General features: G+C 44.6%; 1 protein-coding gene across 3 annotated transcripts in view; it reads right to left on the reverse strand.

The window, feature by feature from the left end:
* LOC119961897 (mitogen-activated protein kinase kinase kinase 20-like) overlaps window positions 1-8934 on the reverse strand; it is a 171492-nt gene extending 162558 nt beyond the window's left edge. For 2 of the 3 annotated variants that reach the window (XM_038789395.1, XM_038789397.1), the window contains exons 1-3: window positions 8817-8934; window positions 7700-7881; window positions 3086-3173 (exon numbers count right to left, since the gene is read on the reverse strand). In XM_038789395.1, coding sequence (XP_038645323.1) covers window positions 3086-3173; window positions 7700-7858 — 247 coding nt within the window. In that variant the 5' untranslated portion in view covers window positions 7859-7881; window positions 8817-8934. Of the gene's footprint in view, window positions 1-3085; window positions 3174-7699; window positions 7882-8157; window positions 8271-8816 lie in introns of those variants that run through there. The other variant, XM_038789396.1, reaches the window with a different exon arrangement.
* Window positions 8935-13386: the final 4452 nt, after the last annotated feature.

A 13386-nucleotide genomic window follows, 5' to 3' on the forward strand; every position in this document is an offset into this window, starting at 1 on the left:
TAGGTTGACACTGCAAAGGAGGAAAAATATGGACGGTCTGGCCCTACTGAATCTACAACACTACCACTGGGCAGCCAGAGCCGAGGGGGTAAGGGGATGGATACGAGTACCCGACACAGAATGGGTGAGGCTGGAGGAGTCCTCCTACAAGTCAACGATGCTCCGAGCCCTCACTACGGCAGCACTCCCATCCCCCCCGACGAAATACACATCCTGCCCAATGTGGGTAGCCACGCTCAAGACATGGAACCAAATTTTGGTTTAACCAGGATGTCCCCCATAGCCCCCATCTGCAGCAACCACAAATTCCCACCAGGCATGCTCGACGCCACCTTTAAAAAATGGAGACAGGACGGGGGGAGGCGATAAAAACAATGAAAAGGAGCGGAGGGGGGAGGGGATAAGAGGGAACCCAAGGGAATCACAGAACAAAACAAGGGGGGTGGGGTGGGGAAGGGTTATGTAGGCCCCCCCTCCCCCGACCCTGGAAGAACAACAACTAAAAATCACAACGGTAAATAAACTTGGCTCGTTTTCCTTCAATTTTAGAAGGTTGTTGGGTGAACTCACCGAGATATTTCTAATGAGAAAAAGACTGGATAGGATAGAGAAAAAATATTTATTGCACTGGGTCGATCTAGAAGATGATGATCTTCAAATTAGAGGTAGGCTATGCAGGAGTGTAATCAGAAAAAGCAAATTCACGTCAAGGGTAGTGTAAAACTGAAACTCGCTCCAGTAAAAGGCTGCGTCACTTGGAAGTTTTAAGATCAGAAATGTTAGATTTTTATTCCGGTTCAAGGAATGTGGAGCAAAATTGAGGTTCAGATCAACTCTGAATTACTGAAGTACAGACCCAATAGGTTGAACGACCTGCTCCTGTTTCATAGAATTTACAGTGCAGAAGGAGGCCATTCGGCCCATCAAGTCTGCACCGGCTCTTGGAAAGAGCACCCTACCCAAGGTCAACACCTCCACCCTATCCCCATAACCCCACCCAACACTAAGGGCAATTTTGGACACTAAGGGCAATTTATCATGGCCAATCCACCTAACCTGCACATCTTTGGACTGTGGGAGGAAACCGGAGCACCCGGAGGAAACCCACGCACACACGGGGAGGATGTGCAGACTCCGCACAGACAGTGACCCAAGCTGGAATCGAACCTGGGACCCTGGAGCTGTGAAGCAATTATGCTATCCACAATGCTACCGTGCTGTTCTTGTGTGTATAAAACAAAGTTCATATTTGTTCAAGTTCATATTAACATCTTTGCACTGGAGTCAAATCAGAAAAGCGCTTTAAAACTTTTTTTTTTTAAATCAAAATCATTTTTACCAAGTGTTTTTAATAAGATGGATATGAAGAGTTGCAAAGCCTTCTTATATCCCACCAGTGCATAATTTTATCAATTGCCAGCAAGCAGGTCACTTGGAAATTCTAGAACGGATCCCAGGGTCCTTCTGATTAATTATCCAAAATAATCCACTTACAATCCCTGATGCACATAATGAAACATATACCATAAGAGGACGCTTTAAACTCAATGCGCAGTATTTTAAACAGTAGCTGCTTTAAAGGAGCTGGAGACGTCCAGTCGACCGTTTAACCTGCGCCACCATACAGGTAGGCCTTAGCGCCATCTTCCTGCGTGGTACACGTACACACACACACGTACACACACGTACACACACGTACACACACGTACACACACACACACACACACACTGTCTGCACTCTCCCCGCCAGGGAGAGTGGGAGTGGGTCACACCTTTGTCGGCCCTTTGTGACTTCCTCCACCAGGCTGGTCAGGTTCCACAAATGGAACCGTGTCCAGTCCCTGGCTATTTGGATTCCCAGGTATCAGAATCTATTTTGGGCTGTTTTAAACAGGAGCCCCTCCAGCTCTGTCCCTCTACCATTTGGGTTCACTGAGAATGCCTCATTCTTGCCCAAACTCAACCTGAGTTTGCAACCCGAGAAGATTCCAAACTCTTTTGAAGGATCCGCATGATTGTTTTCAGTCCTTCCTGTGGCTTTGAGATGTACAGGAGCAGGTCATCCGCATAGAGTGAAACTCTGTGCTCTCTGTCTCCTCTTTGGATGCTCTTCCAGCTTTGCGTGTCCTGTAAGGCTATCGCCAGGGGTTCGATTGCTAGTGCGAACAGGAGCAGGGACAACACGTCTCTTTGTAGCTGGAAGTATTCAGAGCTGATGGTGTTAGTTTGAACGCTCACCTTGGGAGCATTGTACAGGATACTTCATGCAATGTTAACGGTGAGTGATTGCCTCCTGCAGTTAAGCAAGTCTAATATTCATTGGCATAAATGCATTCATACATACATAGAGAAAACATGCATGTACAGAAAATTAGTACATATTATGCAGGCAGAAAGTGGAGTTAACGCCACAATCAGATCAGCCATGATCTTATTGAATGCTGGAGCATGCTTGAAGGGCTCCTGCTCATATTTATGATCTTAATTTACTTAATTTTAGAAACAATTCCAATGAGATTGTACGGTAAAGTGCACCATGACTAGGTGGTCCTGGCACATGTTTGGTGCTAATATTGTTGACTGCATCATTTATTGGAAGCAAGATGTGTGTTTAATTTGTACGAAAGGAATTTCGTGTAGCATATATTTAGGCTATGTTTCCATTCACAAATGCACGCAAAATTAAAATCTACCATTTTTCAGTTTTCCAAATAGGGAATGAAGTTGGGGAATATATAAAACCAAGCATGAATTTCTGGTGTATGACATGCAAGAAGACTTAGAATGGCATTATACGGGCAGCACGGTGGCGCAGTGGTAGCACTGCAGCCTCACGGCGCCGAGGTCGCAGATTCGATCCCGGCTCTGGGTCACTGGAGTTTGCACATTCTCCCAGTGTTTGCGTGGGTTTCGCCCCCACAACCCAAAGATGTGCAAGGTAGGTGGATTGAACACGCTAAATTGCCCCTTAAATGGAAACAATGAATTGGGGACTCTAAATTTATATTTGTAAAAAAGAATGGCATTGCACTAAAGCACTGATAATTTCAAGTTCAACTGCACGCAATGTTATAAAAACACTTACCAGTCACTATGCCATAGTTGGGAGACTCCAGGACAGCTCCGTAGAACTGAATGATGTTTCTGTGGCTCAGAACACTCAGAATTTCAGCCTAAATTCAAAATCAGAAAATACATTATTCAAACAGAAATCAAATGTGATATATTAATACAAACAGCTGAAATACAATAAGAGGATAATAGAATTTCACTGCAGTACATTTGGCTTTCCAGTTCCACCAGCCATCAAGCCTTAAAGAGCCTATACAATGGATTTATGCTGAGTTCTTGATTGCCGCATCCATAGATCTGAGCACACACTCCATGCTACATTTCAGTGTTGATGGATTATTCCAAGCATTACACAAACTGGAAGCTTTCAGACACGGTGCAGGAGCTCTTGAGACTGACTGTTCTTGAACAATTGTTAGCACAGAAAGTAACATCCTTCTGATTGCTAAGTCCCTGAAGTCAGCAACTCTTTTAACAGAGCTGGGACATAGGCTTGTCCTCCAGTGAGCCATCTCCTGGGCTGCCCAACACCTAATCATCAGTACAGAATATTCCACGTTTGGGAGGACCCTCTGGGGCAACATTTATCCCGTCTGGGCTGCCTATCCCATCCGGTTCCAGGGGTGATTATTGTGATTAATAACAAAGTAATTGCTTGAAAAAATACAATGTATCAAATCGCATACACCACAATATCCCAATACATCTGTAATAGAAATCCTGTATGGCATTAAGCATCCACACTGCTCCAAAGGAAGAGCATCAGTGCTAATTGCACCAAATCACAAGTTCAAAGTCGTGTTAGGACTTGTTCAAATGCAATTACCCCCCCATTGTATAAACTAGTACACTCACATTTCTCTAGAGTAGCAGTCATATTTACCTCCACCATTTGTATTAATACAAGACACAAAGATGCCGAAGGTCTTCACTTCAAACACTGTTCCAGAATACAAACTGTACATTGCATTCTCCATTTCAGGATCAGCTATTGCTCAAGAGTCTCAACCACCCTTCCTCGAAGCTACTCAGCAGGTTACCATTTTGTAAAAAAAAACTTCCGATTTTAGCTTTGACAACCCTGACCCCTGTAGCCTCTTGGCATGTTGGCCGAGTGTGCCAAAAGTATCTACTTCCTCTATCCCATTAAGTATAGTATCAGATGCCTCTTATTCAAGTTACCCTGGTATCAGATGCCTCTTATTCAAGTTACCCTCTGCAACCCATTACCTTGAAGAATATTGAAAACAAATTTAATTTAGAAATGAATTTCTCTGCAGATTGTAAGAATATATGCAGACTTTTATTATAGTCTAGTTTCTGTATAATCAAAGCGGTTTCATCAAATCAATCTAACTGATTCTAGCAGCAACACTTAGCAGCATTGAAGGAGGCTGTAGGATGAGGAGAGCTGATAAATATATTCTTTCATAATTTGTTACCCGCTTGCTCCATCTATTTATGTTGTCATATGATGATTGTCAGGTGTTTGTCAACTTAGAAAGACAGCTGCTTAGATCCCTGTGTAAAAAATGTCAGTCTGTTGTTCAACATACCTCTCTCCACAGCAGCATTCCTTAAGCAAACTCATGATGAGAAAACCAGAGTGGTCCTGAATGGCAATCCAACTATATCAAGCCAGGACAAAAAACACTCTCAATTCTCTTATTCCCCCAGGAATAGGAATGATTTGACTCAAGTATAGCAATGCTCAAAAGGAGACAAAGAGACTGAGCACTAATATCACAAAGTATCAAGCTTTCATGCAGTGAAAAATGATCAGGTTAAACTTGTCAACTGAACACGATTAGTTGTAGCACTTGTAATATGTGTCAACCATCAGAGTAGCCTGGGAACAAGGTCAACTTCCTCATTTTTACTGACCACTGAAGCCACAAGTCTAAAAGGTTTACACATTTGCTGGTCAGAATTGCAATGATTACTTCAGCTCAGTTGGCTGGACAGTTAGTTTGTGACAGAGCAAGGCCAACAGCACGGCCCTGCCAGCTCAACCTCAGCTTAAATCACCACCAGTAGGCTCTCCCATTCAAAGGGGAAAGCAATCCATGATCACCTGGGACTATGGCGACTTTACTTACTTTAGTGATTAGTCAGGCAGGTTACAGGAGTGTGAAGCTGTATGGTCAGCGAAATTCAACCACGTATTTAGTAGATGAATATCTAGATTAAAAATTAATAGAACATAGAACATAGAACGATACAGCGCAGTACAGGCCCTTCGGCCCTCGATGTTGCACCGACATGGAAAAACACTAAAGGCCATCTAACCTACACTATGCCCTTATCATCCATATGCTTATCCAATAAACTTTTAAATGCCCTCAATGTTGGCGAGTTCACTACTGTTGCAGGTAGGGCATTCCACGGCCTCACCACTCTTTGTGTAAAAAACCCACCTCTGACCTCTGTCCTATATCTATTACCCCTCAATTTAAGGCTATGTCCCCTCGTGCTAGCCACCTCCATCCGCGGGAGAAGGCTCTCGCTGTCCACCCTATCTAACCCTCTGATCATTTTGTATGCCTCTATTAAGTCACCTCTTAACCTTCTTCTCTCTAACGAAAACAACCTCAAGTCCATCAGCCTTTCCTCATAAGATTTTCCCTCCATACCAGGCAACATCCTGGTAAATCTCCTCTGCACCCGTTCCAAAGCTTCCACGTCCTTCCTATAATGAGGCGACCAGAACTGTACGTAATACTCCAAATGCGGCCGTACTAGAGTTTTGTACAACTGCAACATGACCTCATGGCTCCGGAACTCAATCCCTCTACCAATAAAGGCCATCACACCATAGGCCTTCTTCACAACCCTATCAACCTGGGTGGCAACTTTCAGGGATCTATGTACATGGACACCGAGATCCCTCTGCTCATCCACACTACCAAGAATTTTACCATTAGCCAAATATTCCTCATTCCTGTTATTCTTTCCAAAGTGAATCACCTCACACTTCTCCACATTAAACTCCATTTGCCACCTCTCAGCCCAGCTCTGCAGCTTATCTTTGTCCCTCTGTAACCTGCAACATCCTTCCGCACTGTCTACAACTCCACCGACTTTAGTGTCGTCTGCAAATTTACTCACCCATCCTTCTGCGCCCTCCTCTAGGTCATTTATAAAAATGACAAACAGCAACGGCCCCAGAACAGATCCTTGTGGTACGCCACTCGTAACTGAACTCCATTCTGAACATTTCCCATCAACCACCACTCTCTGTCTTCTTTCAACTAGCCAATTTCTGATCCACATCTCTAAATCACCCTCAATCCCCAGCCTCCGTATTTTCTGCAATAGCCGACCGTGGGGAACCTTATCAAACGCTTTACTGAAATCCAAATACACCACATCAACTGCTCTACCCTCGTCCACCTGTTCAGTCACCTTCTCAAAGAACTCGATAAGGTTTGTGAGGCATGACCTACCCTTCACAAAACCATGCTGACTATCCCTAATCATATTATTCCTATCTAGATGATTATAAATCGTATCTTTTATAATCCTCTCCAAGACTTTACCCACCACAGATGTTAGGCTCACCGGCCTATAGTTACCGGGGTTATCTCTACTCCCCTTCTTGAACAAAGGGACCACATTTGCTATCCTCCAGTCCTCTGGCACTATTCCTGTAGCCAATGATGACCTAAAAATCAAAGCCAAAGGCTCAGCAATCTCTTCCCTGGCTTCCCAGAGAATCCTAGGATAAATCCCATCAGGCCCCGGGGACTTATCTATTTTCACCTTGTCCAGAATTGCCAACACTTCTTCCCTACGCACCTCAATGCCATCTATTCTAATAGCCTGGATCTCAGCATTCTCCTCCACAATATTATCTTTTTCTTGAGTGAATACTGACGAAAAGTATTCATTTAGTATCTCGCTTATCTCCTCAGCCTCCACACACAACTTCCCACCACTGTCCTTGACTGGCCCTACTCTTACCCTAGTCATTCTTTTATTCCTGACATACCTATAGAAAGCTTTTGGGTTTTCCTTGATCCTACCTGCCAAAGACTTCTCATGTCCCCTCCTTGCTCGTCTTAGCTCTCTCTTTAGATCCTTCCTCGCTTCCTTGTAACTATCAAGCGCCTCATCTTCACATAGGCCTCCTTCTTCCTCTTAACAAGAGATTCCACTTCTTTGGTAAACCACGGTTCCCTCGCTCGACCCCTTCCTCCCTGCCTGACTGGTACGTACTTATCAAGAACATGCAATAGCTGTTCCTTGAACAAGCTCCACATATCCAGTGTGCCCAACCCTTGCAGCCTACTTCTCCAACCTACACATCCTAAGTCATGTCTAATGGCATCATAATTGCCCTTCCCCCAGCTATAACTCTTGCCCTGCGGGTTATACTTATCCCTTTCCATCACTAACGTTCCATCACTAATATTAGTCCCATGGTCAGGTTTGATGCACCCTTCGAACCGAAAGGGTGCGGGGAACTGGAACAGCAACAAACAACAATGGAATCATTGTGAAGAATCATGGTATTCAATAATTTAACCTGTACTCATTATTGTCTTTTCCGATTTTAATAAAATGTTAAAATAGATTCATGGGAAGGAGAGCTATGTAACACAAGAATGATATGACTAAACCTTACCTCTTTTTCTATTTTTAACAATTTCTTGACAGCCACCTCCTTGTCCTGGGATAACCATGTCGCTCGGTAGACACTGCCAAAACTCCCTCCACCACAATTTTCGTGAAATTGCAAATCATCAAATTTGATTTGCAAAAACGATGGACTGAAGGACAACATTGCATACTGACAATTTCAAAAATCTGAAAAATATTAAAAAGTAATCAGCTAAAGAAAATGCAATTGACATCAGCACGCCTAGAACTGCCGAGTTCTATCACAGCAAGTTAACATCTTCAAATGTAAAAAAAAACAGATCCAAAAGGAACAGCAACTTGTGCATGAGTAACAAACACAAAGTTTTAAAGTTTATTTGAACGGGGTGGCAACCGTAGATAGCTGTGAGGATCCTATCCCATGTTTTCCTTTTTAAAATTGTAGCCTTCCTCCACTGTAATTGGCGACTTCAAAAAAAGCACCTCATTGACTGCAAAGCGCGTTGGGACATCCAGGAGCCTGGGAAGGCGCTATGTAAATACAAAAGGTCTTGCTTTTCCAATCAACCCACGCCTGTGGTGGGCCGCGGCGGGCACAAATCCTGATGGGTGAAGACTGTCAGCTTGGAGACTGGATCATGGCTCTGGAATGTCAAGCATGCAAACCCCCCGGCTTTTGCCATTACTTCGCACAGGATGATCCCACTCTGGAGACACACCGAGGGGGCAGATATCAAACCCCACCCACCCAACACTAACAAAAAACACGCATGACAGCACAGACTTCCTAAAACGGAAGAGCCACTTTAGGGAAACTCACGGCTACTCCCTGAAGTGAAAAAATAGATTCGTGGGAGGCGGTGTTGCCGAACCCCAGCACGCGAATCCAGTGTAATGTTTGGGATCCCGAAGTGAAAGTTGGGAAAAACCCCACCCAACCCAGTAAATCCCACAGGGCACATGGACTTCCATATGACACAATTGCACAAGGCAAACCGGCAGTATTGTTTATAACTTCAGACATACTTAGAGCCACCAAACTTCCTCTAGTACTTTAACAGCACACACGGACAACATGATCATAAGCGGGAAGTGAGGGAGCGGAGGAAACGTCGATTTTCCGTCCGGGAAACATGTCTTACCTCCTACTGCACTTGCCCCGGCCTCCGACTGGGAATGAGGTAGAAGGGGAGCAAGGATCACTGCGAACAAGCGGAGCAGGAGCCTCCTGCAAACTGAGAACCCGCCCCTTCCACCGGCAGCAGTGAATGAGAGGCAGCACCTCCTGCAGGCAGCGAGCGGCACAACCATTCAAATTGCCAATTTGGCGGGTGCTTGAAACTATTAATTACTTTGACGTTGCCATTTGGGATTATGAGCAGTTCTCTGGTCAAGGAACTTTTGATGTCCATCAACTAGGCTGGGGGAGGGTGCTACTTTCCCAAGGTTTCTGATATTTCCACCCACCTAAGAATGAGAAAACGTCATGTATGTATTAAATAAGGTTCGCTCTTCCATTTTATATAATTGGATTTTAAATAATCCCAATGTATTTGCCTTCCTCTATACGTTATCTATTTATCAAAATTTGAGTAAAAGGTTTCCTGATTCCTTTCTAATTCCTTTCACTAGTTTTAATACATGTCCAAAGCATACTTTGAAGTAATTGCTTAAGGCCACAATTTCTACACTAATTTTTATAGAATGTACAGTGCAGAAGGAGGCCATTTGGCCCATCGAGTCTGCACCGGCTCTTGGAAAGAGCACCCTACCCAAGATCCACACTATCCCCATAACCCAGTCCAACACTAAGGGCAATTTTGGACACCAAGGGCAATTTATCATGGCCAATCCACCTAACCTGCACATCTTTGGACTGTGGGAGGAAACCGGAGCACCCGGAGGAAACCCACGCACACACGGAGAGAATGTGCAGACTCCGCAGACAGTGACCCAAGCCGGAATCGAACCTGGGACCCTGGAGCTGTGAAGCAATTGTGCTAACCACAATGCTACTGTGCTGCCACCTTTACCCTTTATAAATAAATAAATACCCTTTACACTATCTCTTGCCAAAAGAAAGAGCTCTCTTCATCAGCAATAGAAGAAACAAATTACTTAAATGTACAAATATTTTCCAGGAGGTGTACGCAAGAAAAAGTAACAGTACATGGAAAAATAATGGTACGTGGATATATAGTCAACTGAAGGTAAATCAGAAAACTGAAGTTACTTCTTTGGCCTCCAATCTTTCTACTTCTCAACTTAATGCAGCAACAACCACCTGGAGCTTCCCCTCCAACTCACTCACCACCCTGACTTTGAAAAATATCGCCATTCCTCCACTGTCGCTGGGGCAAAATCCTGGGGACTCCCTCCCTAACAGCACAATGCACCCTAAGGACTGCAGCGGTTCAAGAAGGCAACTCACCACCACCTTCTGAAGGGCATCTGGGGATGGGCAATAAATGCTGGCCTAACCAGTGATGCCCTCATCCCGTAAATTAATTTTAATAAATCTCTATTGTGTGTCATCCTGAGCACTTCATTATAGGAAAAAAATTTGACTTGTAAGGAATAAAGTAGAAATTTGCTGGAATGATGCTCAGAAAGCGAGACCTTTGGGACAAAAGGTGGCATGAAATTGGAGTTTTTTCTTCATTGTAGTAGAGCAGATTAAGGGGGGAATAATACAATTGGTATTTGTACGGTTAAACAGTGAAAATTTATTCCTAAATTAGTAATAAGGAATTACTCAGGATTACTCTACTAACTTCATTGATTTAGTTGTTGAAGTAATGGAATTATTGCAATGAAAGGGTTACGGTGTTCAAAAATTAAAATGTACTCATTCATGTCTTCGCCTATTTCAATAAAACATGAGAATAGATCAATGGGAAGGTTGATGTTTTATATATATGGAACTGACTGAATAATAGTTTTGTGAAGAAAATTGAAACCCATGCATTAAGAAGGGACAAAAGCTGTGTGGATATGTAACTGGTTGAGAGAAAGAGGGTAGTGTTGAGGAGTTGTTTCTCACACTGGAGGGAAGTGTACAGTGGTGTTCCTCATGCATTGAAGTCAGGACCAGTACTCTTTTTGATATATTTAATGAATTCAACTTGAGTATGCAGGACATAAATTCAGAGTTTGCAGGTGATATGCAACTGAGAAATATAGTAAACAGTGAGGAACATGAGCGTCAACAACGTGAGGCCAGATGGAGGGGACAGGGCCAGTAGTAGGATGCAACAGAGCACGGACAAGGGAAGATGATGAGGACAACCAGGGTTTACCGTGAAGTGAGGGTGTACCGATTGCAGAGGGCGTATCTCAATATGACGGGGAATCAATGCAGAAGACGGCTCAGGAGGATCTGGGAATTTGTCGCCGAAATTTGTGCCTTGCTCCAGTAGCATTTCAGACTGCAGTCACTTGATCTTCATGTTCTGCCACTGGCTCTGAAGGTCACTGTGACTCTGAATTTTTATGCTGATTACTTTTTCCTGTGTTCAGCAGACCTCTGCGGCATATCGCAGTCAGCCGCACACAGCTGCATCAAGAGTAACCTATAAGGAGGTGTTATATTTGGATGAGAAGCCCAGAGCAAAATTTAGAATATCCAGGAAATTGTCTCCCGAAAATTTGACCCTTATATCAAGCTTTTCATTACAAATCCTAATCACTCATAGTGGGCAGCACGGTAGCACAATGGATAGAACTGTTACTTCACAGCGTCAGGGTCCCAGGTTCGATAACCGCTTGGGTCACTGTCTGTGCGGTGTCTGCACGGTCTGCATGGGTTTCCTCCGGGTGCTCCGGTTTCTTCCCACAGTCCAAAGATGTGCAGGTTAGGTGGATTCGCCATTCTAAACTGATTCCAGGATACTATGAAAGCTTTTCAGTGCCCTCTCCAAAGCCTTCATTTTCCTTATTGTTGAATTGGAGACCATGGGCGGAATTCTCTCAGCCAGGGGCCGGGCCGGAGAATCCCAGCAACCGGCGCGAATTGTGCTACGCCACCCCAACGCCGGCAAGCAATTGTCTGCATAGCGGAGAATTGGCACCATTGGCCCCGGCGTGATTGGCGCGGCACCGGTCAGGGGCCGCTCTATGTGGCCGGCCCACCGATTCTCGGCCCGGGATGGGCCGAGCGGCCGTTGTAGAAACGCCGAGTCCCACCGGCGCCGTACACACCTGCTCTCAGCCGACGGGAACTCGGCGTGAAAGGGTCAGAGGCGGCCTGTCCGGGGGTGGGGGGGGGGGGGGGTGTCCGCCCCGGCGGGGGCCTCCGATGTGGCCTGGCCCGTGATCGGGGCCCACTGATCGGCGGGCCGGCCTCTCTGGCTGGGGGCCTCCTTTCTTCTGCGCCGACCCCAGTAGTCCTGCACCATGTTGCGTCAGGGCCAATGGGTTGAAGGAAGCCACTGCGCATGTGCGCATTGGCGTCGGTGCCACCGCGCATGTGCGGATCCCACGGCACCCAGTTGACGCCGGAATCAGCAGCTGGAGTGGCGTGAACCGTTCCAGTGCCGTGCTGGCCCCCTGACAGCGTCAACACTTAACCTCAGGATCACAGAATCCTGCCCAATAATCCAGTTGAGCCTAAACTAGATTTTAAAATTAAGGTTCAATTTAGGTCCTGTTTTTTTTTTACTCTGTAATTCGATTGATAAAGCCAGGATCCCACAATGCTTTGCAAACATGTCCTATTACCTTCAGAGATTAGTGCACAAACACCTAGCTCTCTCTCTTGCACAAGCTTTACAATTGTACCACTAGCTTGTATCTTTCCTTATTCTTTCTACCAAAATGCATCAGCTCACACTTTTCAACACTGAATTTATTCTGCCACATATCTGCCCATTCCACTTGTCTGTGTCCTCTTGAAGCCTATTGTTATCATCCACGTGTTTACTGCATTCCCAATATTTAAAATGTTGCCCTGTAATCGCATCTACATCTTTAATGTACATCAAAAACAGCAGTGTTTCTGGGACTGAACCTTGAGGAAGTCCAATATATAACCCCCTCCAGTCAGAAAAACAACTATTCACCACATTTCTTTGGACTAGAAATGGGTTACCTTTGTTTTTTGGGAGTGTGTGTACACCTGGCAATTTTCCTGGGGTTGTTGAGATCAAAGTGCAAATTTCACATACCCATCTCATCTCAATGTTTGTGGAATTGCCCAAGTGCTTCTGGCAGGGGGATGGGAAACGATGCAGGAAGTCGGAGGGAAGTAAAACAGGGACAGAAACAAAAGGCATTAAGGAGGAAAGTGTAAGGCAGAGACGCCATAGTCAAAAATCAAAAAGGGCCACAGTACAGGGTACAGTGACTGAGGAGAGCTCAGTGAATAGGCCCGGTAATACTAAAAGGAATAAAACAGGAATCAAAAACATAAATGGTAAGCGAAGATATGGGTTCAACGATAAGAAAAATTAGGAGAAAAGTTAAAAGGAAAAATAACTTAGGAGAGGTTACTGATAGAGGTGATAAGATTCAAAACAGAGGTATAAAAGCCAACATAAGGGTACCTTACCTGAATGCTCGTAGTATTTGGAATAAGGTAAATGAGTTGATGGCGCAAATCATTGTGAATGACTATGATTTAGTGGCCATTACTGAAACATGGTTAAAGGATGGTCAAGACTGGGAGTTAAATATCTAAGGAGATCAAACTTTTTTGCCTTACTATTCGGAAGG

Source organism: Scyliorhinus canicula, chromosome 2, assembly GCF_902713615.1.
Source record: "Scyliorhinus canicula chromosome 2, sScyCan1.1, whole genome shotgun sequence".
Classification (NCBI taxonomy): Eukaryota; Metazoa; Chordata; class Chondrichthyes; order Carcharhiniformes; family Scyliorhinidae; genus Scyliorhinus; species Scyliorhinus canicula.